The sequence below is a fragment of the Lemur catta genome, chromosome 23 (genome assembly GCF_020740605.2).
Source record: "Lemur catta isolate mLemCat1 chromosome 23, mLemCat1.pri, whole genome shotgun sequence".
Taxonomy (NCBI): domain Eukaryota; kingdom Metazoa; phylum Chordata; class Mammalia; order Primates; family Lemuridae; genus Lemur; species Lemur catta.
Window position 1 is genome coordinate 9,318,138 of NC_059150.1, and position 23,263 is coordinate 9,341,400.

The following is a 23,263-nucleotide window of genomic DNA, read 5'->3' on the forward strand; positions in this document are numbered from 1 at the left end:
TCCTGAATGCAGGCCTGGGTGACCAGACATCATTTGGGGGATGGTGGAAGAGGAGGAACCTGATTAGATAGTGAGGGTGGTAAGGTATTAAAAATGGGGGGTCTTGTAAACTGACACAGCAGATTCTTTGCTAAAACTAGATTGTGTAAGGAAGTGCACCAATGGGCATAGGAGAAGGTTCAGGAGCCTAAAAGTTTGGCCAAGCAAAGAATCTTTGCACAAATGCAACTTCCTGGGTCTCACCCTAAATAAGCCTCACTTAATAGGCCTTCGTGGTGTCTAATAATCTGTCCTTAGTTCCGGGGAGGTTTGGGAACCGCCGAACTAGAGCAGAAATCGGGAATGTGTGTAGGAAGGGTCGAGGGAATCGGGTTATAAGTATTTTATATGCGTGTAAATGTTTCTGTGTATATGTCAGTGTATTACAAATCTATCTTTCTCCTTCCTTCCCTCTTTCATCCTCTTTTATTTTAACTTAACCCGTAAATCCCTCTGGACTGCTGACAATATTGCCAGAAATGAAGTCCCCGTCTCTGGGTTTAAACGGCTGCAGTCTGAACTCTCTCCCGACCCCGGGGCTCCCTCTGCTGGCAGAAGCCTGTTACAACGCTAAGCATCTTAAACCTAGAACTTCTCCCTTGGGTTTCCTAGTAGGTCATTTTTGGGGGGGCTGTTTCCAAGCCTTCAAACTTTATGAACCCGCCCATCAGACCTAAAATGGAAAGCGAAACCTGGGAAAACTGTCTTGCCTTAAGGTGTGCATCTATAAAGATCAGGAGGGAGCAAGACAAGGCAGAAATGAGAATGAGAGGTAGATACTGTGGCCAAAACTGAGAAAGAGGAAACAGGAAACACTTGAGGAATTTAAGTCCCCACCTTCGTCTTCCTCGCTTTCCCCCAGGAGGTATGGATAGATGGGAAGCCCCGTTTATCCACCTTCCAAAAATGGAAGGCAGGAAACGAGCCAGACTAAAAAGCTCACTGCACTGGGAAGCAGAAGGCAAGCATTCAAGACCCACCCTTTCTTTATTTCCTTAATTATCTAAAGAGGTGTTCTCCTTTTTCCAGAGCTATGTGCCAGGTCATCTAGAATCGGACTTCATAAATCATATATCATGCCCCCGGCCCATGATTCCGTCCTCAGGCTCCACTGGCTCTTTCCCACAAGCAGAAACGATACTCAGCCCAGCACAGTGCCTGGCACAGAGGGCATGCTCAAAAACATGTGAATAAAAACTCAACTCATTCCTGTTCTCAGAATCAAAACCCTGCTTCAGATCTGAGTGCTTCTCGGAAGGATGCCCCCATGCTCCATTAAACACTGTCCCTTCACTCTGCCGCCTATGGCAGTGCCCTTGTGGCCCCTGCTGAACCCTCTGGCTTCGTCTCCAGTGATCCCTTTAGGCCACATCCCATGTGTTCTCGCCACTTCTCACCCTCCTTGACCTCACTGAGACGGGTCCTCCTCGAGTTCCACGTTCCCTCTGGTCCTCCTGCTCCCAGCTCTTTCTTGTTCTCCTTGCTGACCCTCCTCTTTCGTCTGACCCTCAAACATTCGTGTAATCTAGGGTTCTAGACTATTGATCAGACGGACGATAAAGCCATCGATTGAAATAGAAGTCACTGGGAAATGGTGAGTAAAAATAACAAAGTCATTGGAGAACAGCTTGGCAGTTTCTTAAAAAGTGAAACAAAACTTTACCATACAACCCAGCACGGCCACTCCTGGGTATATACCCAGGAGAAATAAAAACCTATGTCCACACAAAGACTTTCGTGCAGATGTTCATTGCAGCATTACTTATAACAGCCCAAAGGGGGAAAATTCCAGATGTTTGTGAATGGTGAATGGATAAACAAAATGTAGTATATCCGCACGATGGAATTGATTTGGCAATCAACGACACATGCTACGATGTGGAAGAATCTCAAAGCCATTATGCTAAGTGAAAGAAGTCAGACACAAAAGATCACACATTGTGTGGTTCCGCTAACATAAAACACCCAGGAAAGGCAAGTCTACATACAGAAAGTAGATTATTGGTTGCTTAGGGCTGGAGATGGACACGGGGAGTGAACTGACTGAAGCCAAGGGAAGGGGATGTTTCGGGCCAGGAGGAGAGGTAGAAGTGGCAGGTGACACTGAGAAGTCAGGTGAGTGTAAACAGAACCAAAGAGCGGAAGGCACAGTAGAAAGATTCCGCTGGGTATGGAGGGGCCTGACGGTAACATTGCTGGGCTTGGCTCCAGGGGGCTGCAAACTCTCAGGGACAAGGCCACACCCAGAGCCGCTGGGCAGGGAGAGTAGTGTTGATGGAGAGAATGGGGCTGGATCACTGAGCCTGAAGGGTACAGAGGATCCAGAATTTTCTACAGAAGGCAATGAGGGGGACACAGAGGGCCAGCAGACAAGCAGAGTTCTGGGATGGGGATGCAGAGGCTTCACGAGTGGAAATAAAAGGCCAGAACTGCAGACTCGAGCAGGGGCCACACAAGGGCCTCAAAGGTGTGGCCCCTGCTTATTTCTCCAAGCGCATTTCTCACCGCGGAACCCCACCACGTAAAATTCAGGGATCCAGCCATATGGAACTGTTCGCAGTTTCCCAAACATGCCATTCTCTTTCACACCTCCTTCTAGTTTTTCACGCAGCTTCCTCTGCATGGAATGTTCCACACACCAACCTGCCCCTCTCCCCGCTGCACCTCCTGGAACCCAACTCGGTGCTGGTGGAGGGGAAGAATGGGAGGAAGGGGAGGAGGAGGGTATCTTTTATTGGATAAAATTATAGAAAATTATAGTCGTTCCTGTAGCAGGGAGCAGATTTTGGCAGCTGCAGTACAGACTTATGAGTTCCTAAAATCAGACCTGAGGAGCTGGCCTGGAGAGAAAGAGAATTTTATGCGTTCTTACATAACGCTAAGATCCTTTCCTGTTTCAAGGTTGTGTGTTACTCTCCCACGGAAGGCAGAACCTCTGAACCCACGGCGTTCGCCCACTTTTTACTCTGAGCTGTGCCCACGGTGCCCCTGGCAGGATTCATTTTCAGAAGTGAGAGGCCACTTTCTTAACAAAGCTACCAAGCAGTCACAAAAAGCACTACAGCTGCCGCCTTAGAGATGACAGGTGTTCCTTCGTGATGGACATTTTATGCCAAATGCATGGAAATTCCCCTCTGGCTGCTCCTGTTCCAACTTTTGCCATCTCCTGTCGGTCCTCCCCGATCTGGACGGTCCCCCAGTCCCTTTCTCTTTCTCATCCATGCAACTCCTACGTCCTTCTCACCCTGTCGCTTGTTCTTGACCCTACTTAATCAAGTGGCAATGATCAAATCAGAGAGAATTCCTGGCTGGGCTCCGGCACACACCTCCACCTGCGAGGAGCGCATTCTGGGTGGGTATCTGAAACATGCCAGGCCGTGTTGAAGGTACCTACTGAAAGCTTGTTCTAGAAGGTCGATGGTCAGTGCATTACAAAGGAGGGGCAGCCAGGAGTGGAGGGAACAGCTACCTTCCTTGCTGTGGTAGGGAACAGTACTTGACCGCAACAGGGTAAATCTAACTCGAAACAAATGCTCATTGAAATGGTTGTGTTTCCTTTTGTCTTTATTTATTATTTTTTTAATTTGATGAGCACCCTGGGAAGAGGATTTAGGGGGTGGGATTGATCTGCTCTGACCAGAATGATGAATCCCAGTGATTTCCCTAGATTAAGTCAGGCTCCAAGAAGATGGCAATTTTCTCATTGCTGCAGCATCTCAAAAACATTAAACAGCAAAAGTTTATCGAATGCCTATTGTGGAGCAAGGCTGGCGGGAATGGAGAGAAACAAAGATGAAAAAAACATAATCCACATCCTCCAGGAGCTTACAAGCTAATGAGAGAACCAGCCGTGTAAAGAGGACACACAATGGATTCGGTGTTTATTACATAATATGGGAGTGCAGTCCCATGGGTCCCTGAGACCCTCCTGGGAAGGTGAAACTATGACTATTTTCATAATCATACTGTAACATTCTTTGACTTTTCCAGAGGCTACAGGGTGTATTATAATGACATTGCCCTGACTGCCAGTGGAATGTATGCTTATCTATTCCTGAGTTAAAAAAAAAAAAAACCTCAGCCTTAATCTCTAATGCACCAATAGCAATAGCAATAGGTAAAAAGTACACATGCAAAAGTTCTTGGAGGTCCTCAATGATTACTGAGTGTAAAAGGGTCCTGAGACCAGAAAGTTTGAAAAATGCTAAGACAATGTGTCACCTACCATTACACAGTGTCCTTGTTTCTCATCGGTGCACTTTATGCAGCAATTATGTTATCTCATTCCATGAAAATCACTTCCTTGGATGCTGTTTCTATATCCTTACTTTCCGGCATCATAGCTATTAGGTCATCTAATTATTAATCTGTTTGTGTCTTTGGGATTAAATGTGTCTTTTGAGGCTGCACAATGTTGGACTTCATTTTTTAATGGAGCCAACAATCAGCAATTGTTGACGCATTTGTCTTGTGTTCTGCTACCCTGCAGTTATCTTACTCATTGTTATTTTTGCTTTCTTTAAATGTATGATTTCTGTCCTGCACTTTAAAATTCTTTATTTCTTTTTTCATCAGACAATAAACTTCCCATCCTTCTATCATTTCAGCATCATCATATTTTAAAGCAGATGTTCATTGTTTCCTTTAATTTTACTCTGAATAGTATAGGATTAAGTAAATAAACTTTATACTTCCTTCCCTCTAGGGATGAGAGTGGAGTCCAATCTGTAACATAACTTAGTAACATAAAGGCCTTTATGAAGTTATACAGATATATCTTGCAGTTCTGAAGTTATGTGATCTGATTTTCACTTGAACTTTATCTTTTTTCTATTTTTGTCCTCCATGGATTTTGAGCTCTACCTAGCCCTCAACTGTTCTCAAATCTCCACTGTTTTCTGGAAGTGGACTTCACAACTGTGGCCCTTTGCTGACAAATCGTTTCATCTCCTCTGAGTCTTAAATTATTTTCTCTTACTCTGAAGTGAAAATTCATTGAGTGTTTCCAGATACTGTGCTTCAGCTCATAACTCAATTTCCCTTAACCTTGTGTAAATTCTGTCCCTCTACCCCCAACCCCTATCCCTCCTCCAAAGCACTCGTGCTCATTATAACATTTAAATTTTTTCCCTGCTCCATTGGTAACTTGCAGAACTCAGGATTGCTTTGTGATGGGGTAATTTTCAGGATTTGGTTGGTTGGTTTTGAATTGAAAAACTTAACAATGACACATCTTAAATTCTTCCTTTGAGGATTGTTCCTTAATGAATTCTTGCTACAGACATACTGAGGTGGTTATTTTTACATTTCCCTGATAATAAATTCTAAATTGCTAGGGGTTTCTCCTCCCTGGCCCTTTTACTGTTATTAGATCTATTTTTAGCTGAGATGTGGGCGTCCCGGGCTGGTTCCACTTCAATAGTGCTAGTTCTTTTTTCTTTCTCCCCAGGTCTCCTCTTCCTAGCATCCTCCCCATGTTGCTTATTCCTCTATAGCATTTACAAGACCCAGTTTAATAGCTTCGTGCCTTTCTTCTTGACACTCATTATTTCTTCTTTATTCTCTGTTAAAGTAATAAGCGTACGTTCCATTGCAGTAGCCTGAGCGTCTTGAACCGGTCTTGGGTTTCCTGCCACCTGGGTTCTGGCTGGCTCGCAGTGTCCCTTTGACGTTGTAATACTTTTTCATTGAATTTGAGTGTGGGGCTTATAAGGCTTGTTTGCTTCTATTTTTTGCGCCCAAGATGTGCACATTTTTTTCTTAAGCTTATTTTGCTGTTTTATGCTGTTATTTTTAATTGCTTCTGACTGGGGGTAGGACTGAGGGTGAGATTTGGCTTGAATTTAGCTCTCTTTGCTATTACTCACATTTCCCCCAGAAGCCCCACACACGCTCCTCTCTCTCTGCCTTTGACAAACCACTTTTGAAAGACCATTGATCCCTGACGTAAATGGTGTTAAGAGGAAGATGGACTCGGGCTAGGGATGCTCAGGAATCCAGTCCTGTACAGTCATGAGCTTGGCCATCTGGAAGTCTCCTCTTGCTCAATGAAATGGAGTAAACATTGTCCATTATGAAATCCACCACGCAGGCTGCCAGGGACGAATGGGATCCCACCCAAAGCCAATCACTGCTCTGACAGGGAAATTGGCTAGCACTGCCTGAGACTACTCCAGCCTCCTGATGTCACAATTCAGAGGCTGCTGCCTGCCTAGGAGGTTGTAGAAAGCTCTGTAGGTTCTCTCTGTGTGTCCTACAGGGCTCTTCGGGCCAGGTCCCTGTCTGATGGCTTTTATGAAAAAATATCTCCTCCCCGCTCTGGGGCTCCTCTTGGCCTACAACTACTATTCTGCAAATGAGAAATTCAGACCAGGTAAGTACCAATGTGTCTCATTTTGGAGGAATAGGCTAAAAAACAAAGGGATGCTGGAGTGTTCCTGAGGGTCAAGATGTGTTCTTGATCCCCAAAGTCCCTTGAGGTGGGATTGTATGTCCTCCAGCTACAGGCTGTGGGCAGGAGGGGGGTGAGGAGGGGTAATCGTATAGCCAAAAGCTTGCCAAATAGTCCATGTTTTACTTGGCACCCTTAATGGAAAGCAATTTCCAATCTCCTACAAAAATGAGGATAATACCCAAATTTACAACTCAGCCAGATAAGTGGGCTCCATGGAAAGACTGATAAGTGGGAGGCAAAAAAAATACTCTGGAGTTGATGACTACACAGAAGTGAGGGGAAATCCCTGGAATCGCTATGAACACATGTGTTTTGGTTCCTTTTTCAATTTTCTTTCAATTGAGCAAAATTGGATGAGTCCAGAAATGTCTGGAACTCCGGCGTTGTAGCTGAACCACGACTATTCTGGCCTTGTCCTGTGATCTCAGTCCATGAAGATCTTTAGAAATGACTGCGGGGAGCCTTGGTTTTGAGCAACCAGGCCAAACCACCACGTGAGAGCATGTTTATGAAAAACATGAACTGCTCTCTCGGTGATTTACACAGTTTGAGACAAATTGATCTGGGCTCGTAACCCTCGAGGTTAGAAACTGAGATGAAGCTGCCCGTATCCAGAGAGGGAGAGGGAAAGCTGGTGCCAAGTTGGGTATGATCCTCACTTCCTTTTGGGGTTCCCCAGAGATGCTCCAAGGAAAGAGAGTGATTGTCACAGGGGCCAGCAAAGGGATCGGAGAAGAGATGGCTTATCACCTGGCCAGGATGGGAGCGCATGTTGTTTTGACAGCGAGGTCAAAAGAAAATCTACAAAAGGTGAGGGTTCTATGCCCACAGACACACGCACCTTCATATGCCCAGATGTGGTCTTATATATGCTCACATATACACACACTCTACATACTCACATATACACAGAAGCTAGCACAGTCATACAAAGATATACACACATACATGCCTAATCTTGCACTTTCATATGCAGGTTCAAATACTGAAACACCCACATATAAAAGTATGAACCTAAGCCTTCACTCATATATATATATATATATATATATATATACAGTGTATATTCAGCCACAAGATTCTCGAGCTACACATGCTGATAGACATGCCTAGTCATGCACATTTACACATGGAACCATAGACATACAGAGATGTTTGCAGGTATCAGAATACCTATTACCTAATTTGCCTCATAAATCCATATCCTTCTGTACACGCAGACTCTCAGACACATGCCCTCCCATAAACTTACAAACCCAAGGATATATAAACACTCACAAACCTAGAGCTACCCACAGAGTAACCAGCATCCATGCCCATAATGCATTCGGAAACATCTACTCACGGAAACCCAAGGACATAAAGCATGGACTTAAATCCCAGCACAGTGATGACTTATCCACTTAAACCCCACCATGTTCTAGAAAATATTTCAGACAAAGGACAATGATCACAAGGGTTGTATTTAGCAACACATGCATAAACATACACACATATCTAAACAGGGTGGTGAGCAATCTCTCATTTAAGCCCCCGTTACTTCAGAGACTGTCCCTAAAAGTGCACAGCCAGGGCTGATGCTATTTCTGCTGTGTCACGCAGGTGGTATCCCGCTGCCTGGAGCTTGGAGCGGCTTCAGCACACTACATTGCTGGTACCATGGAAGACATGACCTTCGCAGAGCAATTTGTTGCCCAAGCAGGAAAGCTCCTGGGTGAGGCAGCTTCTCTCCCTGAGCTCTGCCCTAGGGATCACCCAAGAGCTTTTGGGAGGGGAAGGGAGAAGGTATCAACCCCAGACGGTATCTCTCAACACAGCCATCTCTTGCAGGGGGACTAGACATGCTCATTCTCAACCACATCACCAACACTTCTTTGAATTTTTTTCATGATGATATTCCCCACGTGCGCAAAAGCATGGAGGTCAACTTCCTCAGCTATGTGGTCCTGAGTGCAGCTGCCTTGCCCATGCTGAAGCAGAGCAATGGAAGCATTGCCGTCATCTCCTCGATCGCTGGTGAGTGGGACGGGGACCACTGTGGAAGGTAGGGGCAAAAAAAATGCCAGGTATGGTGCTAGTTTCTAGATTTTTATCTGTTTCCATGCAGAAAGGTAACACAATATTAACCTGAAGTTGAAATGCTCACAGCGATATTAAGCAAAAGCTGGTTAATTGCCCATACTCACGGACAGGCAGATATGCAGATAATGAGAGACTTGGGTGGTCAACTTGATGAGGGCATGCATGCTGAGTAGAATAGACACTGCTATGAATTAGCAGAACCAGAAAAAATGAGGGATTGGTCAAGGTAGGGGGGCCACAGAATTGCTAAATGAGTGTAACAGAGAAAAAGCCATAGTTCAGAGTGCCCACTGGAAGCCTGGTTTGTGATCTACGAATGGAAGGTCAAACGGATGTCAAGAGGCTGCTGGGGGTACAGCCTGTCCTGGTCCTAAGAGACAGACTTGGTCACATTGGCTAAAAAGGACTATGCTTCCTCCATGACCAAAAGCTATAAGTTGGTAAAGTTAGCTGAGAAGTCAAATACCTTAACAACATACAGTCGTCTGATAAGTGGGTTAAGCTAAGGCTAAATAAAGTGAACAACAACAACAAAAACAGACTAACAGGCCTGCCATTATTAGAGGCACTCTCTAACATCTGAACTTGTTACATATAAAGGCCAGTTTAATCAACTGGCTGGGTAAGGAGGAAATGTGTACAAAGCAATGTTCGTGCAGAGATCTCTATGGGGTTGAGAGACACCCCTGATGCCTTGGATGATGACAGCATCAGAAGCCATCACCAGTAAAAAAGCCAGACAGCTTCCAGCTTGGGGGATTCCTGGGTCCATTTCTTCATGGATCCAGGAGGGAAGTTCTACACATCTTTGTTGATTAGTCAGTTAAAATGATGTGGTTGGCAGGTCCAAACATCAGGATCAAATCAACCATCTAAATGGAGCTCCTGTCACTATAAAAAGAAATAACATAGAGAACCCTGTAAACTATGAAGCACTTTGCAAATTGATGTTGCCAGGAGTTCTCCTTTCTGGCCCTGGAAAGGCCTGCGTAGTGATTGGATAAAGGGGCAGTGGGTCTGTGTCGCCAGCCAAACAGAGCGATTGATATGCACCCCTGTGCTTCCCACATGACACAGACTCCCCACCCCTCCCCAGACACAGACTCTCTCTGGGCTGAACGGAGGGGAGAGCTTCCAGATGCATCCTGAGTGGGAGGGTGCCGGGCACGTCTCCAATCCATTCCAGGGCATTGGTCAAAACCCTCACATCCGTCGTGGTGTAGGTGGTTTTAATGATTTCAGTTCATTAAATAATACGTTCATTCTAGGCAAAGGATGTGTTTCACCTTTGGTTGGAGAATTTAACTTTCTGTAAAGTTCACAAAATCTAAATGTGCTAGGAAGGAATAAGAATTATTTCCGAAGCCCAAGGACATGATGAAATTCTGATAAACTGTTGCCATATATCTCCTACACCTACTGAATGACACTTGGTAATTTCCAGGAACTCTGAGAGGTGGAAATCTAGTTGGACGACTATCCCTTGTTTGGATAGCTATTGTTTGGATGGCCGAAAGAGTTCAGCCTTTTGGCTTTGAAACATGTCTATAAACTTGCAAAGTACAGACACATTGCTTTCTCTCCCTAACTTAAGAATATTCACTGTTCTATGATGTATTCTTTTAAACAGTCAGTAAACATGTTCATTAATCCTTCCTCCTTGAAATCTGGATTCCATAAACATGGGATGCTACACACCAAATTGATACTAAGGTCAGCCAAGGAGTATTGGGATGGAGTTTTCATCATTTCTTCTAGGGAATGCATTAAGTTGTTTATTGAATTACAGTGATAAACAATTGTTTTAATCTCCAATGTATTTCGAGGTATTGCATTATGTGGAAATCCTACACTTTCAATATGCTCTTTAAAGACTTGGTTACTTTTTTATTAATAACAGAGACAGTATTTCTGCTTCTGGGAACCTCCTTAGAGTACACATCCATCCACCTTTCAACACCTTCTTTGGCACCTACTGATTAAGTTTCTTGCACGTGTAACATCCAGTTACATTGATTGGTCTCCCCTCCTAACACTGCAGTGCTAGTTTGGACACAAGTTCAGGTACTGTAACAAAGACTCAAATTTACAATGGCTTAAGCAAATCTAAATTTATTTCTCTCTCACAAAACAGCCTGGGGTAGGCAGTCCAGGGCTGACATGGTAGTTCTGCCCCATGAGGCTGTCCAGAAACCCTTCTAGCCCAGAACCACCATTCTTAGGGTGCTGTCTATACCTGCACGTCCAAGGTGGTTCACTGTGATGTCTGAATTCTAGTTCAAGAAAATGAAGAAAGAATGATATAACTTGAAAGTTGTATACTTCTCTTCTGCCACAGCTGGCTGCAATTGTTGTGTTTATTCAAAGTAGACATGAGGTGTCCTGCTAAAAATCAGGAGTTCTATTTCTATAAAAAACATTGATATTGATAAACAAACAACTATCAGTCTCTCCCACACCACCGATGCCAAGAAACATATAAGACTAGAAGAAAGTATATCTCTAGGCCATCCACATGTGAACCCCACCCCCCACACACACCAGACCCACTCTCTCTCACATTCAAGGTCCATCACAAAAATTAAAACCCTTCCATCAGGCAGCAGATGCAAGGAACAGGGGGTAGGAGAAAGAATGGAAAGAGAATGCCTACATGGTATTTGCAAAACAAACTGAAACACAGATATTCATACTTGAATTTAACTGAAAAAAAAAATCGCTGGATTGAGCAGAGAACATTTGAAAACATCTGGAAAAAGTTTCTCTGTCATTAGTCAAAATAAGTTGTCTTAGGTTCAATTTTAGAAGAGTGAAGCTGATTCCATTTTCGAGCCCTTTGGCTTTGTGAACCGCATCACTGTGGCGGGTGGTGTCAGTTACACACGACAGCTAGAACAGAGCGTCTATTGCCGCTTCCCCACCCTTTACAGCCCTCAGAGGAACCGCGGACAAGCCCTATCATCCTCTGCTCCTTTTTCCTCTCAAAATCTGCGGAGCCCCCCACCTCGCAGGAAGTCTCTTTCAGTACTCACCAGAGCCATTTAAGAGTTTCTTCTTTGTCTTCACTACATTTGGGTGACTTACCTTTAAAAATCCTACTTCCTCTCAATTTCTCTTTCTTGGCATCATGCGTAGTCCAAATACTACCAATAACAGTAAGAACACAAATGCTAAACATACTGGGTAAGCATATTTATAGGTAGGGATAGCAATTTTTCTGTATTGAGGAAAATGAAAGACATATTTTGGAGTGAAATTAGACGTAATAAAAGACTGGGTTTCTTTAAATATTCAAAATGAAAATACAGTGACAGGAATAAAAGAACCTTGCCAATGACCTCTGAATGCTCAGACCTCACTTTGGAAGCTCCATAGGTGTCTCCAATTACCTGTTCACTTTTCTGCAAGTAAACCTTCTTTTAAAAAGATCAACTTTCAACATATATACAGATAGAGATTTTTTTTATCTTATTCAAATGGATTCATTTTCTGGTTTACTCATTCACAGCATAGTTTCACACTATTTTTAAAATGTAAATGTGCGGTATTTTGGGTACATTGAGTACAAATCAACAACCCCGACATGAAACTTCCAGGAGTCATTGTTGCCTAAATTTAAGAGATTCTGTTTGGGCAAAACCTGAAGCATTGAGGCAGAGCCTGCTGGATTTATCTGGAAGTTTGATGCTGTATCTAACCCAAAAAGAAGGGAGTGGGGGGAGATTTGAAAGGCAGGAGGACTCTCTGATGAAGACAGTGACATTTTAGTGTAAGCTGAGAACAAAATAATGCTACCCATGACAACTATTGCTTCACGTTCTCCCCTTGAAAAGCTGGGTGGAGCTTAAGTAGTCAAGGCTGCTTAACCCTGCCCAACCATGGGTTCCATTCAAGCGCACCTGCGGATCAAAATAGCAAGGTGCTACCATCATTTGTATCTTTATGCTTACTCACCAAGGAGTTTGAGAAGGCTTACGACATATACATTCTATTTGGAAATATAAACGTTGAAAACTAGGTTTTAAGGAAAGAAGAATATAAATGTGTCAAAATTAAACCCAACATAGATGCTGTGCTTAAGTTTCAAATTTGGCTCTTAGATTTATTAACAAAAAGTAAAAGAATAGGATCAGTATACAGCTGGCCCTCTGTACCCATGGGTTTTGCATGGATCAAAAATATTTAGGAAAAAAAATTCCACAAAGTTCCAAAAAGCAAAACTTGAATTTGCCATGCACCAAGTATTACATTGAATCAAGTGATGTGTAGGCATTGTATTAGGTATTACAAGTAATCCAGAGATGATTCAAAGTATATGGGAGGATGTGTATAAGTTATATGCAAATACCATGCCATTTTATATAAGGAACTTGAGCATCCACAGATTTGGGTATCCGTGGGGGGTCCTGGAACAAAACCCCTGTGTATACTGAGAGATGATTGTACTTAGAGTGTGAAAAAGACACAATTCTTATATTCATTTTAATTGGTTTGTATTTTTGTATATATTTTTTAAGTCTAGGTCTTTGTCATTTTGTCTAAGGCAATTTGGAGATACCTCATACATACCAATCTTGTCCTAAAAATGTTTCCTTCATTTTATCCAATCTAGTGCTAAGAATCTATCAAGGAAATAATCATCAAATTAGTCACAGATTTAGGTATAAGTAGGATTTTTAAAATAGCAAAACATTATAAGTAATCTAAGAGTCTGGTTGTAGGAAAATAATTAATTGGACTCTATATCTATATCTATACCTCTGGAAGGAAAGTCTCCAAAATGTTACCATGATTATTTCTACAGGACTATGGATAATTTTTTTCCCAGCTTCATACTTTTCTTCATTTTCCAAATTTTCATTGTGTGCATGTAACTTTTATAATCATAGGAATATTTTTAAAAGTTGTTGGAGGCATTGTCTTTTCCATTACTTCGTGCCTTCTATTTACAATTTTTTACAAGAAATTTATTTCAGAAATTATTTGCTTCTTGCTGTGCTTCCTTCTTTTGAATATAATCTTATCTACATAGTCCCTCGGTATCACTGGAGGACTGGTTCCAGGATCTCCCATGAATACTAAAATCTGAGGATGCTCAAGTCCTGATATAGGATACCATAGTATTTTCACATAGCCTACGCATATCCTCCCATATACTTTAAATCATCTCTAGATTACTTATGAAAACTAATATAATGTAAATAGATGTAAATACTTGTTATGCTGTATGGTTTGGGGAATGATCTCAAGGGAAAAAGTCTGTACAGGTGCAATATTTTTTCCTGAATATTTTTGATCCATAGTTGTTCAAATCCATGGGTGCAGAACTCACAGATATGGAGGGTTGACTGTATTGATTTCAATGAGTAGAAGTCCACTTAAGGTACTTCAGGAAGAGGAATGGCTGGAGAGAGCATAACTTCACATCTGAGAAATTTATTCTACAGATAAACATGAACAAGTGCTTCCCAAATATATAGATTCATTCATTCAAAAAATATGTATTGAGGGTCCACTATGAGCCAGGCACTATGCCAGGGCTACGGCACTGAGCAAGAAGGCCAAGGCATGGGGCCTGGCATGGAGCCCATATTCCACTGTAAGCCAACTTGTTACTGCATTGTTTATAGTTGTAAAAACGCTAGAAGAAACCTAAATATTAATATCAACAAGTATAAAATAAAAACTCCAAAGGATAAGAATCATGTTATAGTTCTATTGGCAGGCTTTTTGTTTCTTGGTACACAAAACAATGGTGTGTCTTGCAACTGCTTACCTCTCAGAGCTGATAAAATACAGCATTTCATCCACAGTGACTAGGCTGGGCACTCCTTAAGGCACATTTTTCATTCATCTCTGATTCCCCGGGGCTTTTGTTAGCCACAAATTTGGCAAACAATCAATACATTCTTTTTGAATAAATAAATGGCAAAGTGGGTGCTATTACCTGGATTTCTGATTTCATATCTTTCCTTAGACTGTGTTGGAGACACATGGTCATATATCCTCTTTCTGTTTCTAGGCTTTCATGTCAGGGTGTCTTAATGGGGACTCTATTGTCCTTTAGGGTAGGAAAATTCTTCATTGTATGGGACTGTCTGATGCACTGTAGAACACTTAGCACCCTTGGCCCTGAATAATGCAACCTAAGCCATTCAGAGGGGTTGAGCAAGGTAGGCATTTTCAAGGGGGGAGGAAGGTAGCAGCACAGGTTGACAAACTTGAGCAGGACAGGACAGGTTTGTGTCGGGGAGCAGGTTTGGAATATCAGAGACTGAAAGAGATGAGATGGGCATCTTCACAGTGGGGAACAGTGCTGGCCAGGTAAGAGAGCCCAAGTGGGCCAAGAGGATATTCATGTGGCATCTGGCACAGGGTGTCAGAACTAAGAGAGGTAATGGGCACACCTGCAAGGGGGCTGCCATGGGCAGCACAACATGGGGTGTAGAGGGTATGCATGTAGCTTGGCATAGGGTGTCAGAACCCAGGTGGGGTGAGGAAGGCATCCACACAGAGGGTGCAGAGGCAAATGAAGAAGGATCACATATAGGAGGCATTAATCAAATAAGTAATATATATTGAAGATAATGGACACCAGGTTCTAGATGTCAGTGTTACGAATATGAAAATGAAAAAAATTAGAATAAACCCTCTGGTGTTGGATTAGAATTGTAGGTATGGATATGAACTAATAGTTTTTAATATACATGGATAGATACAGAAATATAGATATGTGTGTCTATATATACATGCATATATTCTCTTGTTCTGTCCACTGACAGGACCTGGGAGCACACTTAGTGCCTAGTTCTGGTTTTCTAAATATCATTCTCCACTAAAAGGAACCAAGGTTTCTTGGCAAAATGGTTGATTCCAGGACAGCAGCAGGAAACGTACAAGATGAGCCTGAAAATCTTGTTTTGCTAATAAGTAAAGAACTACTCAAAGACTAATAGGTACACATACTAGAACACAGAGTCCAGCTTTAAAGGAATCCCACTAGCCAAGTCTAGGACCATTGGAACATTAAAATAAATAAAGATAATAACAGATTATAACCTATTTCACACAATAGGAAACAGCAAGTCATGATGATATAAGTAAATACATGAATAAGTTAATCAGGAGAGAAGAAGTCCTTTCCATGAAGGAGAAAGCCAAATAATAAATATAGAAGCAATGATGAAATTATTTGGTAACTATCATAGTAATAATTCAGCCAGGAAGCACCAAAGGATGTTAAAACTGGTGATTAAAAGTTAAATGAGAAACAGGGTATTTACATAGTCTCAAAGTACTACCCTACTGAATAAGAAAAAAAAACAAACAACCTGGTTCAAAAATGTCCAAAGGATATATGACAAACCCACAGCTAATATCATACTGAATAGGTAAAAGGTAAAAAGCCTTTCTCTAAGAACTAGAACCAGACAAGGATGCCCACTGTCACCACTCCTATTCAACATAGTACTGGAAGTTCTAGCCAGAGCAATCAGGCAAGAGAAAGAAATAAAATCATCCAAATTAAAAAAGAGGAAGTCATGACATGATCTTATATTTGGAAAAAACCTAAACATTCCATCAAAAAACTCTCAGATCTGATAAACAAATTCAGTAAAGTTGCAGAATACAAAATCAACATATAAAAATCAGTAGCATTTTTATTCACCAATAATAAACTAGCTAAAAAAGAAATCAAGATGGCAATCCCATTTAAAATAGCTACCAAGAAAATAAAATACCTAGGAATAAATTTAATCAAAAAAATTAAAGCTCTCTACAAGGAAAACTACAAAACACTGATGAAAGAAACTGAAGAGGACACAAACAAATGGAAAGACATCCCATGTTCATGGATTGGGAGGATTAATATTATTTAAAATGATCATACTAGCCAAAGCAATCTACAGATTCAATGCAATCCCTATCAAAATATCAATGACATTCTTCACAGAAACAGAAAAAGCAAACAAAAGATCCTGAATAGCCAAAGCAATTCTGATCAAAAAGAACACAGCTGGAGGCATCACACTACCTGACTTCAGAATACATTACAAGGCTATGGTAACCAAAACAGCACGGTAATGGTAAAACAGACACATAGGCCAGCGGAATAGAATAGAGAACCTAGAAGTAAATCCATGTATTTACAGCCAACAGATTTTCAACAAAGGCACCAAGAACATACATAGGGGAAAGGACACCATCTTCAACAAATAGTACAGGGAAAACTGGATATCCATGTGCACAAGGATAAAACTAGACCCCTATCTCTTACCATATACAAAAATCAATTCAAAATGGATTAAAGACTTAATGTAAGACCTAAAACTGTAAAACTACTAGAAGGAAACATAGGGGAAACCTTCAGGATGTTGGTCTAGCCCAAGATTTTATGACTAAGACCCCAAAAGCACAAGCAATAAAAACAAAAATAGGCAAATGCAACTATATTAAACTAAAAGGCTTCTGCACAGCAAAGTAAATAACCAATAGGGTGAAGAAATAATCTGTTGAATGGGAGAAAATATTTGTAAAATATTCATGCAACAAGGGACTAATACACAGAAAATACAAGGAACTCAAACAACTCAATAGCAAAAAAAAAAAAGAACCACATTAAATAGTAGGCAAAGGATCTAAATATTTCTCAAAAGATGATATACAAATGGCAAAAAGAAATGAAAAAATGCTCAACATCACTATCATCAGGGAAATGTAAATCAAAACCACAATGAGATATCATCTCACCCAGTTAGAATGCCTATTATAAAAAGGACCAAAAAAATTACAAATGCTAGCAGGGATGTGGAGAAAAGACAACTGTCATACACTGCTAGTGGGAATGTAAATCTATGTAAAGTAGAAAGTAGAATGGTGGTTGCCAGAGGATGGGCAAGGATAGAATTTGGAGTTATTGTTTAATAGATACAGAGTTCAGTTTTGCAACATGAGAGTTTTGGAGATGGATGTTGGTGGTGGTTGCACAACAGTGTAAATTTACTTAATGCCACTGAATTACCCACTTAAAAATAGTTAAGATAGTTAAAAAAAAAAAAGTACCACCCTACAAAATACTCATTGATTACAAAGGGTAGAAGATCCCACATCCTAGGGGTCTAGTGATTTTGGAGGAGGTAGAAGAGTGGATTTTGTGAGCTTTTGTGAGTGGAGAAGCCTGACAGACACCACCTGAATCAAACCATCAAGGTTAATTAACATCACCAGTAATGGAATAAACTGAAATCATGGATCACCTGATGGGATGCAATGTGGAAAAACAAAAATTACTTCTGTGAACCTGGCAAAAATGCATAGCCTGATTGAATCATGAAGGAACATCAGACAAATCCAAACTAAGGGACATTCATCAATAGCACACTGGTAAATGTTTAACAACCAGCTCTCCAGAAGGGAAAAATCAGAAATCCTGATTGGTAGCATTTCTATGGTGTGACTATTCCCATGATGACCATGATGTCAACTTGCTTGCGAAATTCGTGAACATTTAAAAATCAGCTCTCACAATCTAGTGTGAGCCAACTCCAGCATATCAGTTTGTACAAAATAACTGGCTGTACTCTTCAGTAGTGTCAATGTCATTAAAAATCGAGGGAAAACTTAGAAATTGTTCTGTATCAAAGGAGACTTAAGAGTCATGACAATTAAATGCAACACATGATCCTTGATTGGATTCTTTTGCTATAAAAGATATTATTGGGGTAAGTGTCGAGATTTGAATGGGATCTGTGGATTAGATAACAAGGATACATCAATGTTACTGTAGTGAATTGAATGGTGGCCCTGGAAAAGATATATCCACATCCTAACTGCTTGAACTTGCGAATGTAACCTTATTTGGGAAAACGGTCCTTGCAGATGTCATTAAGTTAAGTATCTTGTGATGAGATCATCCCAGATTACCTATGCGGGCTTTAAATCCAATGTCAAGTGTCCTTATAAGAATCAGAGGAGTGGAAGATACAGACAGAGGAAGTGCAGAGAAGACCATGTAAAGACAGAAGGAAAAGATTGGAGTTACCTAGCCACGAGGAATGCGGACCACCAGAAAAGCTGGAAGAAGTAAGGAAGTATTCTCCCTGGAGCCTTTGAAGGGAGCATGGCCCTGCCAACACATTGATCTCAGATTTTCTGACTCCAGAACTATGAGGGAATAAATTTTGTCGTCTGAAGCCACCCAGTTTGTAATCATTTGTTATGGCAGCCCTACGAAACTAATAAATTATCTCCCTCATTTTGATGGTTGTGTTGTGATTATGTAAAAGTGTCATTATGAACGAGAGATGCACACTAAAGTATTTGAGGGTGATGGGACATAGGGTCAGCAATGACCTCAATTATAGCTATTACCCTCAAGTGGCTCAGGAAAAGAAAAAATAGATTGTGTGTACTATTCTTGCAACTTTTCTATAAATTTGAAATCATTTCAAAAGAAAAAAAAATCCACATCCTAGGGGTCTAGTGATTTTGGAGGAGGTAGGAGAGTGGATTTTGTGAGGCTTTTTCATGGGTTCTTTAGAGATCCCCTGCAGGGGACACCACCACCCTGCCCTAGGCCCCTGCAGTTCCCTTGGTGCGGGCAAGGCCTTCTCTAGCTCACTACTTTCAGTTCAGCTTCCTCCTCAGCTCCAGGGCTTTGATCAGCTCAGCCCTCTTGGCTCAGTTCACTCTACCATGACTGGGCAGGTGGCCCCAGGCCAGCGGCCTTCCAGAGGATCCACTTTTGGACTGTGGGAGGCTGGCTTTTGGAGGACATAGATGAACTTAACAATGCACTCAGCTTTGTTCTCAGGTGAGGGCAGTTCCAGCCCTACCTCTTACCTTTAGACTTTCAGATGTGAGTCAGATACCAGTCCCAAATTCCAGGGCACACTTGTAAAGTTCTCTTGAGGCCTCTCTCATGTGGCTTAAGGTGAGGGGGATACAACAGCCTCCCCTACACCTTGGTGGACAAACATATAGGACACTGACTACTCCCTTTTCCAAGCACAGCTATTTAGGCTGGACATTGGGGATTAGGTAACACTGGCAGAACTGGTTTGAGCATACCCTTCAGCTGTGGGGGTTCTTCAGATCTATTATTTTATTCTTGCCTTAGGAGATATGCTGATACTCTGAGAAAATAGGAGGAACCACATTTCACATTCTGTCAACAGGCCCCATACCTGCATAGAAATGTTCATGCCAAAGTCACCTTGTGAAATTTAGTAACAGATTTTATCTTATATATCTCCTGCAGCATTTTATATTGCTTCAACACCATACACTCCTCCCTTGTCATAAGCCGAAACAGTCCCCTATGTTTCCTCTAGTCACCCCAATTGCCCCTTCTCAGTCTTTAGGTTCCTCTCATCTCCCCAACCTTAATTGTTGGTTTCCTTGGGATTCTTCCAACCTAAACCCTCTTCTCTTTTCATTCAACACATTCTCCATTGGCAATCCCATCCATTCCCATTGCTTCAATTATCACTGGCTTGTGGGTTGTCTCAATGCTTAGGATGAGGATCTCAGAGCCTGGAGAAGATAGGTGGGTTTATCTTTAAAACCCAACTCAACCCAAACAACGAAAGAGTTTAGACAATGAGGGTCTCAGATGAGGAAAGATTTTTAGGAAGAGCTGGGAAAAGAGGAGGCAGGATCCAGGATGAGTTTCCAGCCTCAAAGCCATTTAGAGATGGTAACCCTCATATTGGGGCTGACTCAACAGAGGCTAGAGCTGGCTTGCCTGGGGTGGCTCTGAAAGTGTGAAGGCGGGCAGGGATAAAGCTTTTCAGTCCTGTAGGCTTTCTTCTGAGCTCTTAATTAAAGCAGTCTAAAATCCGCCTTTAAAATGGAAATCATTTCAAAATCTCAGCAAGGCAGTTGGAGATGGAGGGTGGAGAGGGGATGAACAAAAGCATGGAGGCCTCTGTGACCTCCCCTACTCAGCTAACAAGGCGCAGTGCATAGTTTTTCTGCCAGCTCTCTGGCTCTTGCTGTTTCTACAGTGGCTAAGTCCCAGCATTTCTGGGACAGAGCTAATTGCAAACATTCTGTCCCATTTATCACCACATCTGCACTCATCCTTGTCAGACTCTACATCCCATATTTTGCTTCAGAAAATACGGTCATCGTAGCTCTGTTTCTTTGTTTTCTAAAACTTCTCAGAAGAGAAATCTAGCTGAGAATAGCTCCAGTCTCTTACAGAAGCCAACATTCAACCCTTGGGCAAAAGCACTCAGGCTTCTGATCCCCTCACTTTCATGCCTCTTCATGCACATGAGAACAGGACCTTTATTTACTTATTAATTGGATTTAATTAAGCTCATACTCTGCCATATTTTTTTTTAACCGGGAATTGAACAAGTGGATCTCATAGGGTGCAATCAGAAAAGGACTTGATTCTTTCCTTCTCTGCCCATTCGAATCTCTTCTGTGGGCAGCTGTTCCCCGAGCCTGAGTGTGAGCTAGGGCACAGTAACGCTTTTCTGGCCATTCCAGGATAAATAGAAGACCCTCTGGCGGGCTCCAGTCCCAAGGACAGTCTCACTTCTTTTTTTTTTTCTTTTTTTTTATACCATATTTTTACCGTAGCAGTCTCACTTCAGAATAGTCAAAATGTATTTTAACTTTAATGCTTCCCCCCTCATCACTGGAACTGCTGTTAACAGGAAACCTGAAACTGGGAAGGGAGATGTGGTCGGCTTTTCCTCCCTTTTCCCATCTCCTCCTCACCAGGCTCCTTCTAGCCTCTCTTGGGTTAAAGATAAGGGGAGAATGCAGGAAAGCAGATGAGTTAGGAGTAGGAACCGTCTTACTTAGCTGTCACCCAGCTAATACAGCATTGGTCTCCTCTGGCCCCAGCAGACATTCAGAGCTCATACTCTCAGATTTGGTGGATGATCAGATCTGACCCTTGCACCGGATGTTTTTGTGGACCCTTCCGGAATATTAGTAGTTCTTCCTATGATTGGGGCAGTATTTGCTTATGTTCTTTCCCTTGGGCCATGGGAATGCAGTGGGACTGCAGGATAATACACTCACCACTTCAGGCTATCCTTTGGGGCAGGATTGGGAATGGTTCCAGGGTAGAAGGGAAGAGCCCTGGGACAAGGTCCACAGGGTGGTGAGCAGAGTGTGGGCTGGATTTCAGGTCCACCTACAAGGGAGAGTTCCTTTGTGCATGACACAGTTGGCACTAGCAAAGCGGTGGCCTCACCCACAGCCACAGGTTGGGTCAGACCCCACTCATGCTTCTCAAACTGGTGCTCCTCAAACTCCCGTGGACAAGCTCCCCAAGAGCTCCCTTTGAAGTTACTCTCCCAAGGATCGATGTGAGGGGAAGCCCCCACCCTTTCTTCTCGGAATATCGATGAGACACTGCCAATTTCATCTCCCTGACTCCCACCCTCTCTGGCCTCCTCATGTCAGCCCCTTTGCTCCCTTGGGATGACTGGGGATCTGCTTGTTCCAAGCTCATTTTAGGTGTTTTGAGTTTGTTTGTTTGTGTCACCAGCTGCCACGTAAGCACAGATAGTCTGGAACTTCTTTTCAGAACATGGAGGCATTTGCCAATAACCGCGGTGTTCTCAGCCTTTGAACCTCAGCTGAGACCGACGCAGGAAAAGTCAAATTTAAAATCCTGTTACACATTGTTTATTCCACATTGGCCAGAACTTTGAACTCGCAGGACCTTTTTTTAAAAAGTAAAAATCTGGTTTTTAGAGGGGCTTTTCCTTCTTCAACTTTCGGAAATTTCTAAATATATTTTACATAGAGCAGAATGCAGAGATTTCCTCACACAAACTAATTAGCGTTACGTGGGAAAATGTTGAGGAACAGTACCTATGAATAGGAATCACACTTTAATTAAATGCACCAAGGTTGTTAGGACACAATGAAAACCTGGGAGATTTTTTAATATTATCTTCTTTTTTTTCCCCCCACTCCCTGCTTTTTGATATGTTCCAGCTTTCCTTTAGTGATCCTAGACTGGTTCACAATCCTTATCTGCAATTTCAAAATCCAAAAAGCTTTTAGGGGGGAATGAGAAAAAAAATTAAGCTCTGAAAACTAAGAATTTTCTTTTCATAATTAATTCTACAAAATTGATTTAACCTGAACTGAAAGAGGCTACTGAAAGCCTTTGTGTCAGTGTGAACTTTCAACTGTTTTAGCGCAGAAATAACGACGTGTTTTTTCACAAGATGCCTCCCCAGACCCTACTGGAAGTATGATGCATATATACTATGTGTCCCATACTACCATTTAAAACCCAAAAATAATTCTGAATTCCATAATGCATCTAGCCTTAAGAGTTTTGGATAAGTGCTTATAAGTCTGTACTTTTGTAAAGGAGAAAATATAATGAACTTTGTTATTATTTTTCTTGTCCTATTAGCTTCTCACTGCCTAACTCACTCATTCCTGACTCTAGTGTTTGTACAAGCCCCACCTCCGTGGCCTTTCATGCATTTACTCTCATCAAAACAGAATTCAGAACTTACCTCCTCCAGGTGGAGTTTCCTGATTAGTCCAATGTCTGTCCTCATCTGAATATCCAGTTTAGATTTGGAACACATGTTCTCCAAAGTCATACTAGTTTGGACTTAATAACTCATAATTCAGTGACTGCTCACTCAGCTGTCATCGTGCAACTTCAGCCTCTTCCAAAGACATTCTCTCCCC

The 23,263-nt window shown here is 42.0% G+C and overlaps 2 protein-coding genes across 3 annotated transcripts in view; one reads left to right on the forward strand and one right to left on the reverse strand.

Annotated features, from left to right (window-relative positions):
- C23H1orf74 (chromosome 23 C1orf74 homolog) overlaps positions 1–23,263 on the reverse strand; it is a 113,187-nt gene that overhangs the window by 32,879 nt on the left and 57,045 nt on the right. The gene's annotated exons all lie outside the window — the stretch shown is intronic.
- Positions 6,186–23,263, forward strand: part of HSD11B1 (hydroxysteroid 11-beta dehydrogenase 1) — a 28,066-nt gene continuing 10,988 nt past the window's right edge. Inside the window, exons 1-4 of the mRNA XM_045536172.1 lie at positions 6,186–6,412; positions 7,173–7,303; positions 8,096–8,207; positions 8,324–8,509. Of these exons, the coding sequence (XP_045392128.1) occupies positions 6,325–6,412; positions 7,173–7,303; positions 8,096–8,207; positions 8,324–8,509 (517 nt within the window). The 5' untranslated portion in view covers positions 6,186–6,324. The remainder of the gene's footprint in view (positions 6,413–7,172; positions 7,304–8,095; positions 8,208–8,323; positions 8,510–23,263) is intronic.